The sequence below is a fragment of the Bombus pascuorum genome, chromosome 15, assembly GCF_905332965.1.
Source record: "Bombus pascuorum chromosome 15, iyBomPasc1.1, whole genome shotgun sequence".
Classification (NCBI taxonomy): Eukaryota; Metazoa; Arthropoda; class Insecta; order Hymenoptera; family Apidae; genus Bombus; species Bombus pascuorum.
In genome coordinates this window covers 3,080,941-3,098,258 of record NC_083502.1, presented here as the reverse complement: position 1 = coordinate 3,098,258, position 17,318 = coordinate 3,080,941, and the positions used below count along the sequence as shown (strand labels likewise).

General features: G+C 40.5%; 1 protein-coding gene across 15 annotated transcripts in view; it reads right to left on the bottom strand.

The window, feature by feature from the left end:
* LOC132914386 (basement membrane-specific heparan sulfate proteoglycan core protein-like) overlaps nucleotides 1-17,318 on the bottom strand; it is a 186,409-nt gene that overhangs the window by 12,454 nt on the left and 156,637 nt on the right. For 11 of the 15 annotated variants that reach the window (XM_060973438.1, XM_060973439.1, XM_060973441.1 and 8 more), the window contains 17 exons: nucleotides 16,037-16,150; nucleotides 10,927-11,034; nucleotides 10,226-10,363; nucleotides 8,909-9,115; nucleotides 7,516-7,620; nucleotides 6,721-6,858; nucleotides 6,584-6,643; nucleotides 6,422-6,436; nucleotides 5,712-5,939; nucleotides 5,285-5,422; nucleotides 4,827-5,075; nucleotides 3,578-4,463; nucleotides 3,134-3,258; nucleotides 2,868-3,048; nucleotides 2,372-2,582; nucleotides 1,981-2,121; nucleotides 102-1,911 (listed from right to left, as the gene is read on the bottom strand). In XM_060973438.1, the coding sequence (XP_060829421.1) occupies nucleotides 102-1,911; nucleotides 1,981-2,121; nucleotides 2,372-2,582; nucleotides 2,868-3,048; nucleotides 3,134-3,258; nucleotides 3,578-4,463; nucleotides 4,827-5,075; nucleotides 5,285-5,422; nucleotides 5,712-5,939; nucleotides 6,422-6,436; nucleotides 6,584-6,643; nucleotides 6,721-6,858; nucleotides 7,516-7,620; nucleotides 8,909-9,115; nucleotides 10,226-10,363; nucleotides 10,927-11,034; nucleotides 16,037-16,150 (4,854 nt within the window). The remainder of the gene's footprint in view (nucleotides 1-101; nucleotides 1,912-1,980; nucleotides 2,122-2,371; nucleotides 2,583-2,867; nucleotides 3,049-3,133; nucleotides 3,259-3,577; nucleotides 4,464-4,826; nucleotides 5,076-5,284; nucleotides 5,423-5,711; nucleotides 5,940-6,421; nucleotides 6,437-6,583; nucleotides 6,644-6,720; nucleotides 6,859-7,515; nucleotides 7,621-8,908; nucleotides 9,116-10,225; nucleotides 10,364-10,926; nucleotides 11,035-16,036; nucleotides 16,151-17,318) is intronic. The other 4 variants (XM_060973440.1, XM_060973447.1, XM_060973451.1 and 1 more) reach the window with 1 other exon arrangement.

The window sequence follows — 17,318 nt, the reverse complement described above, 5'->3', positions numbered from 1 at the left end:
ATATCTGCCTCATCCTAAATTACTTTAGAGAATTTTCTTGAACCCTGACAAGCTTCCAATAAATCTGACAATAAGTACTTCGAAGTTTCTTTCATACGTACCACTGTATTGACAATACTGGCCCACGAATCCTGGCTTGCAGTGGCACTTCACGTGGCCGGTGTGCGTCATCTCGCAGCTCTCCTCGTTGTTGTTGCAAGGACACAGGATGCAGGAGCCCAGGTAGCTGACAGATCGGTCGCTAGTGTCTCTGTAGTAACCTGTTGTGCAAGACTCGCAGGATGTTCCAACGTATCCGGTCGGGCAGCGACAAACTTCCACTTGGACAGCTCTTCTGTTGCCAGTTGGATGCTCCACGGCTGTGTCCAGGCTTATATCGCTAATGTAGGTGGCTCTCATTCCTTCGCTGTGGGTTGCACGAACCAAAATCGCCTCCAAGTTAGAGAGCACAGTCATCAGATCGGTCCTGGAGCTGACTCGAGGCCCCTCGGTGGTCAAACGCTTCCACTCTGATTCCCTGAATGGCACCGAGTAAGTCAATGGAACGTCAGGTTGGATGTCAATAGGATTCGTCCAGAACAACGTGATCCCATTTCCAATTAGGATAATATCTTGATCCTTATAACTCTGAGCCCCAGGAATGGCAGTGATATGTTGAGTCAAAGTCAGACTTCCTCCGTAGCTTTTAACCTTGTTGCCAGTGAAAATGGGCGGCAGGGACCACAACAAGCTGCGTCGTCTACTATCCGGATAACGATATCCTATTTCGTTCGTAGCTAAGTTCAATTCGAAATCACGGTGGTCGATGATTTCCTGTCTCGTCGAATCGGTTAGAGTAAATCCGTGTTGATTGTCGTATACCCACATGGGAATCTGCTGAACGTATAAGGAACTCTCGTGACACTGATCGGTCAGTCCACTGCAGTAACACTCGCTACACCCATCCGGATTTTCTGCGGACAATCCAAACGTAGATGGACGACACCTGTTACACTGACGTCCCTCGACGTTTCGTTTACAATCGCATCTGTCACCAATGTACAAGCTGCTGCGCGAACCCATTTCGTTGCAATCAGTATGGTTTACCTCGCGACCTGTGCAATCGTAAGGAGTTCCTCGAGTCGCGTCACCCGTGTATCCTGGTTCACAGAACTCGCACAAGTCGCCAGTGGTGTGGTGAGCACAGTTCTCGCATACTCCCGTGTCAGGATTACATTGGTTGGAGTGACCATTGCAGTAGCAAGGCTCGCACGTACCCAGATAAAGACCTTCGCCACCTCTAGTGTATCCAACATCGCAGTCCTCGCAAGATAGTCCCTTGTAACCCACTGGACAAGAACATTCCTCCACCTCTACGGCTCTTGTTCGACCTGTGTTGTACTTTTCAGCTGTATCCAGGGATACCAACGACAAAGCAGCTTCATCGGTGTGGGTGGTATATGTGGCTTTGATCCTAATCGCGCGAATGTCAGCCAGGGCCATTAGCAAGTGTTCTCTGTCAGCCTGTGTTCCATCGTTGCGTTGCCAATATTGTTCTAACAGGGGTACGACGAAAGTCTGGGGAGTATTTGGCTCAGGAGACTCTTTGGAGAAATACAGCAAGTTGATATCATTGGCGCTGATCAACTCGACGTCAGCAGCGTTGTTTTTCGAGCTCTGACCACCTGGAGACGGAACATAGCGAACAGTATACTTGAGGTTGCCGCCATAGGAAGTAATTTGATCGCCAAGGAAAATGCTAGGCAACTGCCAGTAGTAAACGTCGTTGTTCCCACGATTAGGGAATTCGTTGTAGATGATCTCGCGGCTGACTGTATCCAAACGAATACCGTCTGTGATTGGTAGACTATCTGGTGTTCTAGACTCGATGAGAGAGAAGTCCCTGACAGAATTGGTAAACGAAACTCGTATCTGTAAAACAGTACCGTCTCGTGACAATCCTGTAGGTTTTTCATTAACTGCAACGTAAAATATACTCACGTCGTTTCTGTACCAGTTGGAGGAGACGCATTTGTCGGTAATGCCCATGCAAAAGCAGCTGATGCAGCCAAATTGATTTTTCGATGCCAAATTGAACGTGTTCGCCTTACATTGATTGCAAGTAAGACCCGTCACGTATTGCTGAAAACCAATACGTTAATATCATATGCATCAAAATCTATCCAAAATCGTTCCAGTACTAATTCTCTTCATTTATCCTCCTGTACTTACTTTTGAACAAAGCAGGAATATTTCCGAATTAAACGACAGCATAAACAACATTGAGCACGTCATACAAACTTATTATAACTTAACTAAGCAAGTAATTTATTTTCTACCCTTTCACAAACGTATACTGGATTTCTAGACCAAGAAATTTAAAGTTTAATACCTTGCATCGACACCTGCCGGTGTTAGGATCCGCGATCGTACTGAGACTACCGTCAGGGTCACAAGAAGATTCGGGAACACACATATCTCCTGGAATAAGAGGATTTCCTCGGTATCCAACGTTGCACTGTTCGCATCTACGACCTATGTATCCTGCTGGACAATCGCAGGTTGGCTGACCATCAGATCCGAGGTGACAAGTGCGTGCAAACCTGTTTCAGAGCAAGTTTAAACAAATAGTTGTAACATAATTCTTTTGGACTTTAAGTTAACTAGTGATTGGATTGTGGATGTTTATGCACTTGTAAGAAATTGAAAATTATAAAATACGCCAAGTAGATTACTTGTAAAATATTGAAAGTATTCAGAAATATCTAAAGCGAAGTGCTCATAAATTGTCCAAACTACCCTGACATATTCCAAAATATCCAAAGTATACTACTCATTAAGATATTTAGCGAACGAATATTCGTAGTCTACTAATGGCATTATCTTACTGATTGGATGGATTGGTGAGTGGACAAGGGCACATTTGACAAGGAATGTTCCTCGCAGGATCTCCATAATATCCCAAAGGACAACCAGGAGGCGCGGCTAAGTAACATTGACCAAGCCAAGGACCAGATTCTCGTCTTTCGTATCCTGGAGCACATTGCTCGCACGACAGGCCACTGTATCCTATATAAATATTGTGTTTCGTCATCATTCTGAACATAAATTCGAAAAATTTTGACCGGTCTCAGTAAATCGAATTAATACTTACCTATAGGGCATTCACATTCCTCCACATAAGAGGCCGATCCGAGTCCAGTATTCCTTACATCAGCTGTGTCCATCACTATGTTAGTGAGCCGGACATCCAAGTATGGAGAATCGTCATACTGTACTCTAACAAATAATTCTTTTGTCAATTTCGATCTTAGAATTTGCTAATAACTAGACTGCGTGATTTTATGCATTTGTGGGAAATTTGAAAGTGCAAAACTGTACAGAATGCATATAACGTGCAATGATATAGAAAATGTCCAAAATATATTCAGTAAAGCGATTGTCTATCTAGTATTATAATAGTATGGACTTGCATAAATATTCGCAGTATTGATAACTGGTACAAACAAATGATCCAAACGCCGGTCCTCAGTCACTGGAGAGGCACGACTCAACGTCTGGGTCATCGGTTTTGAATAGATCAAACTGGTTCGCATACTTGATCAAGATATTGTCCACGTTCTCCAGTGTCATCATGATATCTTCCCTGGTGGCAGGAACCTCAGCCCATCCTTGTTGCTTATACCATTCGCCATCGAAGAACCTGACAGTCTCTTCGTTATCGTAACCCGTTATTATTTGCTTTCCTTTATGCAAGAGTCGATAATTATTTCCAGTCAGAATAACCGACGGAGCGTTGTTTGGTATGCCAGTTCCATTATAGGTTACTCTGTACTTCAGATAGCCACCGTAGGATTTCAACTGATTTCCGTGATAGTTCTCAGGCATGACGAAGTAAGCAACTTCCTGGTCCTCTCTTGAATCCAGTGTCAGTTGGTTTGCATCGTACAGTTGCACTCCATCTCGACCTATACCTCTCACAGCTTGCACCTGTCTGGTGATGTCGTTCAGAATTTGAAGATCCGGTTGAGTTTTCACGCTTACGATACTGTGGCGGTCGAAAGGCGGTGGAATGTGATAAGTGAAGAGGTTGGCGCTGTGACACTGAGTAGCGACTCCGAAACAGAAGCAGGAAATGCACTCGTCTGGGGTTCTAGCTTCAGAGTTGAACGTTCCCTTGGGACAGATCTCCGGACCGGTCTTGTTCACCATCACGATGGCGTCGGGAATGGCAATTACGAAGCCAGCGCTGTTCAGTGCCTCACAGGAGTAGGCTCCTTGGTCTTCTGGTTGCATGTCCGGGCAGGAGAGAGTTCCAGTTCCGTTTATCGATGTCATGTAGCATTTGGGAGGAACGTGGCCCCAGTTGAGACGCCAGCTGATTTCGGGAGTGGGCACGCCAATCGCTGTGCAGGTTATCATTAAAGTTGTTCCTTGAGACACAATGATCATCGGTGGAGGTGGTTTCACTATGTAAACTGGAGCTAAATAACACGAAAAAAGAAAAAAGCTATTGCTTAAATCAAATACTTTACAGATTCAGAATAGCAGTGCCCGCTTAAATTCCAATAGAACTATTTCGCCTGAATTCGAATATTCTACTGCTACCTACTATTCAGTGTCTCGAATTTAGTTTAACTAAAACTCACTGACAAAGACGATACATAGATATAGTGTGAGTAAATGAGAAATATTATGTCTCTCTCACGTTTGTTCTCATCCCTATTCTTCCTTTTGTCGAGGAGCTCGGAAGTACATGCGTCGCAAGTATTACAATCTGCTCTCCCAACGAATTGAAATTTAAGCGGCTACTGTATCTAGTAAAAGAACAAAGAGACAACACGTACAGCATCCTACTTCGTCGCTACCGTCTATACAGTCCCTTTCCAAGTCACAATGATAGCTTTTGGGTATACATTGATCGTGGCTACCACAGGCAAACTCCGTGTAGCGACAGGGAGTGCCTGGTGCGTTTGGAGCACAGTCCTCTTCGTCGCTGCCGTCGGCGCAGTCCTTGTCACCGTCACAGCGCCACACTTTGCTCACACACTCTGTGTTGTTGCAGCGGAACTGATTTGGTTCGCAACCGTGCGGACCTATTCGATGTAATGAATTTTCTTGTAGAACGAAGAGACCAAGCTTGTATGAGTCAGACTATGAATCTTCATACATTTAAACGAGATTCGAAGATGCAAATATGCACAGAATGTGTATAAAATATTCATAAAATAGGTGAATCAAATCTCTATTTAATCAGGTTCTTGCATAAATATTCCCAGTCTGACGTCTATGAATAATGACTTACTGCAACGCATCTCGTCAGAACCATCGGTACAGTCCAGTCTGCCATTGCACACGTATGATTTGGGAATACATTCACCGTTGCTGCAGGTGGCTTCGTCGTATTGGCACGCGTGGGGTTTGTTGGTCGGTGGCGGCTCGACTGTACAGAGAACAAAAGTGACGAATCGAAATTACCCTTGTTGCATTCTCTGGATCATCGAGCTTCCCTCTTTTTCTTAAAAATTGCTTAAATTTGAAGATAGCACGAAAGAATAATTCCTTGTTTTAATTCTGCCAATTTATTTAAACGCAATTCTTGTTAAAAGAAGAGTAAGATCAGACGACACGAAGATCAGAGGGCTGTGGCAGAATTAAGAGGAACTTTCGGAAAAAAGGCCTATAAAACAATTGAAAGCAGGAATAATTTTTTTGAATTTCAAAGCACGTACACTTCTCTACAGTGAGGTACACGCTCACTTGCTGACCAGGCGTGGACGAAGGGTAGCCAACAGCTTCGCAGATATACACTCCTGAATGTTCCAGTTGGATATTTGGTATTTCTAAACGTCCATTGACATCTCGACTTCCAGGAGGCAGAGGCAGATTATTTCCTCGTAGCCAGCGCACTCTGGCTCGAAGGAGACCTTCGTCACGGCATTGGAATACGACCTCACGACCTAATTTATGAAATAACAATGTAATATCCAAAGAGACTCCTGCCTTTAGACGTTACGTGTTATTTGTCTTGTATTAATTGTAATGTTCCCATAAGAAGCTTATGTTATGAGAAGAGTTTTTATTGTTTTTATTGTTTGGTGTGAGTGAAACAAAGAACATGTAATGATATGCGATGTTGTTTGTGGAATTGTTCTTGGGAAACGCTTTGTCAAAAATATATATTACGCTGTAAAGTAACTGTCTTTGTTTAGATATCCTCTTCGCATGCACGTTACTATGAAATACAATTATCTGTCGTCAATTGTAAATTAAATAACACGAAACTCCTCGCAGACATAGACGATTCTGGTATTACAATTATGAATGAATAAAATGGTCCTCTTAGATGATCATCCACAATTTCAACGAGTCATTAATCACGTTCCATAAATAAAAAAAATTACGTAGCATTACTTGCGATTGCTGTCCGTAAAAATCTTACCTTGCTTCGGCGGGTCTGGCCAAGGCAAGAAAAAGATAATCAAAAATTGTATTAATCTCTTATATAGTTGATCTGCTTAATTTATAATACGTACATTTCTACGTGTAATACATAAAATACTGTGTAATACGATTATTATTCTTTTGTTGCCACTAAACTTACTTTCTTTGATCAGTTGCTCGCTTGGATAAGTCTTCAAGTTGAGACGACGAGATTCTCCATCTAGAGGAAGCAGGTAAAAAATGATCATGACAAAGTATATCAAATAATACATATTAAAATTAAAATTAGTTACATACAGCAATTTTCTTCGTCGGATCTGTCCCTGCATTCTGGCACCCCATTGCAGAGAGAGGACTGAGGTACACAATCTTTGTCTCTGGTGCACGCAATATAGCCGTGTGGGCAACTGCCAGACACTGGGGGAACGTTGTGATCTAATAAAAAATTCGTGCAAGAATATTAATGTAAAATACCTTCTATAATATTCTAGAAACGTTAATAATTGGGAAGAATATAAAAAGGTGTTGATATCTGAGAGATGGTACAGCATAAGACTATGCTACAGAATGAGAACGATATGGTATAATCGTAAATTTAACTCAGAAGAGACTATTCGTTAATGCAATCGTATCCAGGACCATAGTTTAGATTCGTTGAATCTTGGATTGTGAAAATGATTTTCAAATTAATATTCAAAGCAAGCCTATAAGATATTAAATCGCTTATTACTTTATGCTCGATGGTAAGTGTGTTGCTAAAGTTTTGAGGAAAAGTCTTTCGAAGGAACGGTTAATGGCAGAAAATATTGCTCGCTCCTGAAAGGAACTTGAGGACCTTGCCTCTTCAACTTTACATTTTATATCTTGGCACTCCAGATATATAAACTTTAGCTCATTGGTAATTTTACGAGTGTACTATATCGTTTCCACCTAGTTTGCTCACTCCACTCCCGATCTGTAGACGTAGACGATCGATTCGTGGCTATTTTTGGCCAATAAGAAACATAAAGAAGTCCTATTTTTAAATAAACCGCACTTGCATTGTTCCCATTCTGGTCTTCTTTTTAGCCAGAAACAGCATGAAAACCTTACCACAATTTTCGTCAGATCCATCATCACAGTCTATGAAATTGTTGCACTGTTGGTCAGCTCTGATGCAATCTCCATTCGCACACTGGAACTGGTCCCTGCCACAGCCTGCAAACACGTCGATGTATTGTAACTGATAGAATGAACAACTTTGTCTTGAAAAAACGATCGTGTGATCGTGAAAAAGTTTGAACGAGGCACAAAGAATCTATTACTCTTTAAGTAACGGTCTAAGGAATGAAAAAGAGCATGGACCACCAACAGTACCTAAAAATGCTAAGAACAGACATAAAATGATCGGTATATGTACACGTGTACTGGCAGGCACAGAAAAATAGCGAGAGAAATTCACTTTTAACCCCTCCACACTGATCACCTGTGAGTTTAACGTCTTACTTATCGGGCCAAACTTGAGCATAGATATTTTTGCAATTAACAGAGGAATGAAAAAGTAGAAATGGAATGATATGCGAAACATCCCAATGGTAATTTTCCATTTTGATTTTCATCTCAATATCTCGATTTTAAGTTGGTAAATTAAAAAACAAATTAAATAATTAACTCGTGTTATCGTACGAGATCAGATTCAGAAGGTTGAGGCTTCCACCGTACATTTTTCTGTGTATGCTCGTTAATAAATTACTACGAAACTAGAAATTGCTGCACTATTCTACAACACTCAGAACATAGTCTACGATCGATCACTTCAGGTATATGTACCTTCTATCTCTAGCAAATCAAAAACTATGTCTCATGCTATAACAGGATCTACGCTAGGTTCGTATCAACAGGGATGTTCAACAGATTGTACCAGGCAACGGATGCACTAATAATTTACACAGGGATGCGTTGAACGTGTGACTGAGTTGAGTAGAATTCACTCAAGTCTCTACTCGAACAACCTACACACTGCCTATTTGGCTGCTAACACAGACTGAAAGAAAATGCAGAGTCTAGAAAATCTGGGGCGTCCAGGGTTCCAATGAAATCCTTATTAGAATCAATTAAAAATCATTTATGTTAAAGCAGAAAAAAGAGCCGAGGCTTAACAGTTACAAATTAAATTATTTTTGTCAGCAATATAGGCGACACGCAATTCCTGGATAAGCGATCGCATCTTTTTTTGGTCAAGGTTTCAAGAATCATCGTTATTTTCGTTTTCAATTGACCACTATTTTTGAACATACAAAATGATTCCTTTGATCATCGATCAAACATAGCTACGTTATTTTATTTTCTTTAGAAGTGACTGATTAAATAAAAGTTGTAAAGCACGTGCTATTTGATCAAAGAAACTGAATGTAATACAACTGAATAGATAATGAAAAAATTGAAACGAAATGAATTTGAGGGGATTGGACGCCAGCAGATAGTCAAGATCTGCCAGTGATCTAACCGAAGCAATACTGTTCGTCGGTAAAGTCGCGGCAATCGTAGAAATGGTCGCAGTGGTGAGTTTCAGGGATGCAAGTGCCATCAGCACAAACAAAATCATCCGGAGCACAACTCCTCGGAGTGCTCAGATTAGCTGGCGCCTGATAATCCGGATTGTAATCCTTGCTAGCCTGGTTCACGTGGGTTAGTCCCACCAGTGTGGTTCTACCTAGAAGTAACCGAAACTGAAACCACCTTGCACCTGGCTCTTCCTTTCTTTTAACTGTTTCTTAACCAATCGTCCATCTCTGTCTTGGAATTTTAATCCTGCAACTACTTACTATTGCGATTCCAGTCTTCTGCCTCTGAAGGAAGAGACAGTCATCGTCTGATCAACTATTTGCGATATTTTGTGTGTGATTTATAGGGCACCACAAACTGACAGTAGATCCTTTATGATTACACCAGTTAATACTACAGATAATGAAATTTAGTTTGCTATAATTTTGGTTCAGCCGAGTGTTTGATTTCCTGTCAGTCTGCTGTACAATTTGGGCCACTTGCGACTGAATCAGTGCACGTACAAACTCGGTGCGGCACAATTGGTTGCCTCTAGCAGGCGGTGGACACGGTGTCACGGCCAAATACTGCGTGTGCACCTGGTGCGTTGCGTGATCTACTGGATCAAGTGTGCAGAACCGAATAGAGCTTATGTACAGACAGTGGAAACGGCCACGACACGGTCAGACATCAGAAATCCTCGACAGACTCAACCGGACCTTAAGAAACGCGTTTCTGATTGTAAGATGTAATTTGTTCTTGCGATAGAAGTTCTCTTTGAACAGACTAAAGTATTTAAGTTCCTCCAACTATTTTCCAGAAATATTACAGCACTCTTTTGCATACTTGAACTAATAATACTGGCACAATTTTGCAAATCAAATGACCATTTACAAATTCCAAGCCACCCAATTATCTTTGAAACAAAGAATTATAGACCTACAAAAAAGAAGTTCACAATTTGTATCTTCTATCCCATCAATTGATTAATATTAATCGTTAAATTATTACGTAAGACGCAAATGAACTTTGATCAGAGAAACGAATTAAAGTCTCAAATCTGTCAATATGTTTCTCAAGGAACGAGTCAGTTTCGAGGATGTTCAAACAGGTCAGTGTAGGTCTTAGCTGGTCCCTGCAGCCTTTTCCTCCCACTTTGGGTCAGACTACGTCTCCCTATGTGACGTCTAGGACACGTTTCAGCCGGTGCACACGTGTTCCTGTCTAGTTCCTTCCCTTCAGCGTCCTAAGCTGTCTTACAGACATCTTGTGCACCTACCTTGATGACAGTTCGCTTCATCGTCTTCGTGAGGGCAATCTGGGCGTCGATCGCAGACAGCGGATTGCGGAATACACGTTCCATCGCGACACGTGAACTCGTCAGCACGACATTCTGCTGGTGGAGTCACCACGTTGTCTGCAATTTGAAATATTTTTATCATTTTCGTTATTACTTCTCGCGAATCGCTATGGATATTTATCTACAAGTCAGGAAGTTATGTTTATTTCATTGGTTGGGATAGAAGCGTCGAGTATTCTGGAATTCTGCAGCCAAGGTCTTTTTGAGGTTTTCAGCACCGGGTTACTGTGGATCAAGGATTCGTCAACTTCCAGACTGTTTCGAGGCTTTATCAGCTTCGAGACTCTTTTATACAGATTTTACAGTAGTTTGGAGCTTGGATAAGGAGAAGGTCACGATCTCCATTAAGGTTTGACGATTAGCTGAAACTGATGTTTCAAGAGAAGTCAAATTCTTCGAACTATCTAGGACTGAATTAATGTGTAATAATGTTTCTATAGAAATTGTTACTAGGAACCAACTGTACAACAATTTCTGGAATTGTTTAAGGCTTCGTGGAGTTCGACAGAGTTCTTTTGCAAAGTCCTTAGGGTTCAGAGAGGGAGGCAGGATCTCCATGGTGCTTGGAACATGGGAAAAAAGCTTTGGCAATAGGTTCTGAAATGATCTGAAATCCTTACCGCAGTCGCGCTCGTCGCTACCATCGTGGCAATCGATGTTGTTATCGCAGAAGAAGTTCTTGTTGATACACACACCGTTGTCGCAAGGTCGCTCACCGTTGGGGCATTCTGAAAAAACAGGCGACAGTTAACGGGGGAAATGGTAATTTTTCAAGAAATACTCAAAAGAAACTGTGAAAAAATATATGAGAAAAGAAAAGAAGTAGACAGTATGCTCGCTTCCCTAGAACCATAAAGACCCCCATAATGCCATATACATTATCCCAAGCAATTGGAAGAAAGAGAAACTCGACTGGACAGTTGGAACAGAGCAAAAATGTACATAGACAGGTTCCGATCGATTCTCCACGGTCCAGTGGCAGAATTCCATGAGAAAGTATGGTCGAATAAGCGGCCCATGGTAATTAACCGATCGATAGACTGTCCTAGTCGAGATACCAATAAAGATAAAACCGTCAAACAAACAGCGTGCACACTGCCGGCTGTCATGCGACGTTTTAAGGAGCGCACATGTACACTGATCCCCATAGCGGAACTCTCTATGGTGTCGTGATCGCGTTGACCGTCCGCGTTTAGAGGTAGTAATTTGTAGAATCGATTGGAGTACCAATGGAACTTTACATTTGCTGTTTCTTCTTTTCTCTTTGCTCTTTTCTTAGGTCAGATCAGGTCTCGCATCTATTACGTGATATTATAGTTTGTTGAAGACTGAATTTAATTAATATGTTTGATTGGTAAACTCAAACGAAAATTACTTTCACATCAATCATTTCACTTTTCAAGCGACTAATTAATTTCTAATTAATTCTTGTAGATTTATAATTACTGTCAGTTTTAAAATCGAGCAATTCTTGGAACGAAGTATCCTCGTAACATAATTTATGAATTCAGAAATTCAAGTTATCCAAAGTGGAACAGAAGATGTCTTCCTGCTCTCAGCAGTTTTCTCGTCACTTTTTCAAATTTGGGATATTTACTTTATCAAGAGCGATAATGAAATTCTCATAACTTCATAATCTTCTCACAGAATACTCGATTCAGAGTAAATTTGTCCTTTATTCACGCAGCTACAGGATTGATAATATTGTCAAAATTTAATGGATGATTCTAATCTATTAAACTGAAACTCTCGAGAAAAAATATTTCGTACGCGTCAATCTAATAATTTCATAGAAATCAAATTCACTGATTCAAAGTCGAACGACGTATCTTAGTGATTTCAACGGAAGAGGATATCAGTAGTTTGTTACTCTTATCGATGCTGTCAATTTCGCGATTAATCATGCCAGAATCGATTCTGGTAACTGGTAAACGGGACCAAAGACTAGTTTCCATTGTTACTCCGTGGGATGTGCGTGTATTGGAAGAGTGGTAAGTAGGAAAATTCTACTATGCAGCACGATAACTCCGTGAACTACGTTCTCCCTAGGGAGCCAGAGTGTGTAACGTACTTTCCAAAAGCTACAGGAACGTTTAAACGTTATCAAACAGAAAGATCTAGGCAAAAGGCGATGCCTCGTAAATCTAAGGCTATGGTGTACCATATAGTAAGTAAGAGACAGAGACAGAGAGAGAAAAAGAGAGAGAGAGAGAGATACAGAGAAATAGATAGAAAGGGGCACATACACTGGGATCGATCAAAAGTTTCCTTCTAACTCATTCTACGTTGCCAAGGAACTGAAAATTATAGAGACTTAATTGTAGAAAATTATTAAATTGTAGAAAATTCCGCTGAAAATTTTCCGCTGAAACGAAGAATATCTCGCTATTAAACTTTTCCTCGACACCAGTGTGTACAGAAATACGAAAGTCTCATCCGGTTTGGCGACTTGTCGAATCCTAGGATCCTGTGTACGTGCGCTGTGCAAGACTTATAATCTAATATAGATCAGAATGGAAGAAAGATATATAGATAAATGTGAATATAAATATATATATATATATATGTATATGTATATACAATCAAAGAGTGGAAGAGGTATGTACATATCAAGGTCAGGCAACCTGTGCTGGAAGAGAAGACCAAAAAATAAAACAACCAGTGTGTGAAAAAGAAAAAGAGAGAGAGAAAGAGAGAGTGGCAAGAATGGAAAGAAAGTGAGAGACAGAGAGAAAATTCGAGCAACAGGATAGAAAATTGTTTGCATAAGAGCGTCCAATTGCATTTCCATAGTATCAATTAGAATAGGTCGGAGTATTAGAACGAGATTTAAGGGGGGTGGGGGTGGGTGTAGAGCTGAAACATACAAAGATACCGTAATTGTTAATTACACGAGACTACAAAAGGGCACGTGCTCATACAGAGAGAGCTAAATTACATGAAATAAAATTTTTCATATTATTCTCACATAGATACATTCAAAAGTTCTAATGAATATTATAAGGGAAAAAGATGGAATAATAACCGTTTCACTTTTAACAGGAGAACCAACGATTTCTGCTTAAATATCATTCTGACATTAAAGATTGGAATGGCTTCCTGTGGGATCCATTTAAGGGCCATTTTCATATAGAATGTGAAATAATATGCAGGGTGAGTTAACGGGGCGATTGTTCATGGAAAAACGAGTCAAAAATGTACGATGCATTTTTTTCGCCCGAGTTTCTGTTTTCAAGAAAAACGACTTGAAAGTCGGTCGCGAGTACGTGTTTTTAGCGTAGCTGGCTCCAGTGGTTCTTAACCTGGATACATTTCAATATACCAGAGATAATTTACCACAGTCTTCTACCGTTACAATTTACGCATTTGATTCTGCGATAATACCTACTTACAATTTTTTATTCGAAACTAATCACTCTTTTTATGTATCTTCGATCAAGCATATGAATATCATTCAATAAAACAGATACATCTCAAGAATTGGTTGCCAACGGGAAGAATTAATTGCGAAAGGACTAGGAAGCTTAATTACGTTACATCAGCAAAGATCGTATTATGAAAAAAATGGAAAGAGAACCACTGGAGTACCGTAGAGCGCAACGCCTTTCAAGTTCAATTTCCCTCAAAACGAAGTTTCTTACGAGGAACCTCCACTGCATCTTTTCTTCTCATTTTTGCCCAAAGAATCGCCCTACATAAAAACCAAAAACCCACCACTGCTAACAACCTACATAACCTAACTTTTTATTACAAATACCAATCGTGAGTCTCTTAGATCCATCGTTAATTGTTATTTATCTTTGAGTGTGAAAAGCTTCCAGCATTGATATATCTTTATTCAGAGGACAATTCGTAGATTCCATAGTCCCAATGGACAGCCTCATCCTCGATGACGAGGCCCCCTGGTCGCGGCATCGCGATTCAAGCCGAGACGGCAGTCAACGTCCGACTCGAAACACGGTCGATAGGAACGCGGAAACGAGATTAACGGTTCTGCACGGCCAGACAAGAGCGAGCTGGCATTAGTTACAGCTTCTTAATTGCCGCCTTGAAGACCGACGCGCGACCAGGCAAAAGGTGGAGGGCTCTCCCCGCGATTCCCCGTACGCATCGATTTCTATTCGATGGCTTCTTCTCGTTTTTCACGCTCCGTCTTGTTTCCTCGAGCATCCATCAGATAAACCGGTACTCTCACTTCGATTTATTTCCTTGGAATCGTTCCTTGATCTCTTTCTACTTCGTTTATCTATAATTCTCTTTGGATAGTCTCGAGGAAGACACAAGAGAATTTGTAACAATTCGAGCTTCTTAGCTGTAAGCTGTGTTCTGAAAGAATTGCGTGTACCGTTCGACTTTTGAGAAAACTATAATAATTTTAATTTTAATTTTAGTTTTCAGTCAGTGTGTCATTTGATTCCTAAGGTTGAAATATGTAATCTGCGATGTAAGTAAACTGCGAATTTTCACGTTATTTTCATATTTCTAAGAAGGTAGTTAAAAAAGTAAAACCTTGATAAAAATTGCTTTGAATATTAAGCATTATAGAAATCATTATACCTTGGATATTTTAAATATTTTTTCATAACATTACGTGTACTTCGTTAAATCCTACACTTTTAAATTTTCTATAAATGCAGAAAAGTTCACGGTCTGCTTATAAGACGACACAGCTTAACCCAAAAATTTCAAATTGCGATATCAATTAAAATAAACTATGAGCTGGTGAAAATGCAAAATTTTTTACAGAGAATTGTCCTGCGTACGTGGATATCGAGGTGGGAGTCCTCTGCAAATTTGATAGTGTGCAGGGCGGGGTATAGCTGAAAACGAAGAAACGATGAGCGTTAGAGAAACGTGTTAAAGAAAAGCTTCCATTTTTTCCTCAGGAATAATTCTTCATGCGAGGCGTCCTGGGAAAATGTCGAGATCCAACCGCGGAATAATTTATCAAGATGCGATTTCGTAGATTTAGCTCCGAAAGGCGGGGAGATTGAAAAGACAAAGGAAGAGACGAGAGAATGAAAATAGAGAAACCGGGTCCAGAGGTCGGTTGATTTGCATTACAGGCTGGACACTGCGATCGATGGGCTCTGGCGTGATTGTTTAATTGCAGCTCTCTGCGCAGAGGTATCCTGCCACACGCTGTTTTTTCTGAATTAAAACTCGTTCTCGTTTTTCTGATACCATCGTGCGGCGGTACTCCATTGCCTAAATATAAATTGGCAAAAAACGAGGGAGCGCGGTTGCAAAAAAAAAGGAGGGGGTGTTTCTCTGCACAAACTATGCTTCTCGCATTATGAAAAATAGGGCGCAGGTGGGTCATGCCAGTGGTTCTCAACATCCAAACAAATAAACTAGACTAAGCAAAATCCCTCTATGTTCATCATTTAATTCGAAGCAACGAAGACAAAGAATCTTCTTTCCGTTTCGTCTTTATTGTCCAAAACATAGAAGAATGAATCGATTGATATAGATTAGTCGAAGTTCTGTTCTTAGTTAAGTTTCTATTTTTATTGTTAAAATGAGAACTATTGGCAGATGAATTTATTTAGGGGATTCCCATAACTTCTCCCGTATCGACCGTCGATCACGAGATCGATTCTCCATCGATACTGCAGCCTGCAGTGCAAATCGGCCTTGATCGACAGACAAATAGACAGACAGGTAGAGAGAGAGAGAGAGAGAGAAAAAAAAGAGAGAAAAATAAATAAAGAAAAATGACGACCGTACGGCAGTTGATTTCGTCCGAGCCGTCCTTACAATGCTGTCGACCATCGCAACGTCTCTTACTGTCCAGGCACAATCCGTCGTTGCATCGAAACATTCCACCCGGACATTCGCTTACTACAACGATGCCCAAAAAAACGGCCAGGTGATTTTCCATTAGAGCGTTTCGTGCAATGGCGCGCAATTCACAAGAGAAAAATGACCTTACCGACGGAGTTCATATGCCCTCTTTTAATTACCATCTATTGGTAACTATTACGTCTTTCTCTTTTTAGTAAATCAGATTTAATTAAAACTTAATTATAAGCAACAACACTAATGTTCTGTGGTGTTACGTGTAAACATTTTTGAAAGAGGTATAGGACTCCGTCACCACCTATCCCTTCGACGTCCTTTGCGTACACGTTGGTCCGTTGGTTCAGGAATGGAAAAAGTACTCACGTATATCTCCAATAAAATCCCGAGGAGTATACTCGGTTCTCTAACCCTTTCGTTGTACAGAAATACATACAGTACATACAGTTGCATAATTATTACATGTTAATTTTAGATCTTTCGAACCTGATTATAGTGTCTAGAAGAAAGATAGAGATCTTAAATTCCATTTTCGAGCCCTGACCCAATTTTAGGACACATACAAGTAATTCTAAAGACGCTACCTTAAAGAAGATAAAGAATTTCAAGTCCAGAATCATGAAACGTTTTAGAGGTTATGACCCCACATATTCTATAATAGTCAGACAATTGTAAAGAATAAAGTTTCAGGCATGAATTGAGATTTGATAAACAACGAATGGGTTACAAATTAACCAGCATACGTTTCAGGCAATAAAAACTGGCTCCAATGAGCCAATGAAGTGTTATACATGCTTGGAAATCGTATACTCATTCTCATGCAGAAACATGCATTTAAATGTCCAATTTAAGACTCACAGTCTACGTAATAATTGACCAAAACTTTTACATGCATCCGTGTCGCTGAAAATACAGCGTAAGGCTGACTTTGATAATGCCAATATATCTTTTGCATCGAGGGAATGCGACGTTAGTTAAAGAACGACCAAAAGATGTTGCCTCCCTTAAAGACGACGAATTAGAGAATAGAAAGATTAATGCAGGATAAATGGTTTTAGTTACAAATGCCATGAAATGTGCCATTGAGGTTAGTAAATTTCTGTTGTGTTAAAGATGGTCCCCGAAAGGTAATTTTCTATTGGACAATCACGCAAAGGAAGAAGACCAGGTGGCCAGGACATTTTTCGTCATGTATTGGTAACAATGATCC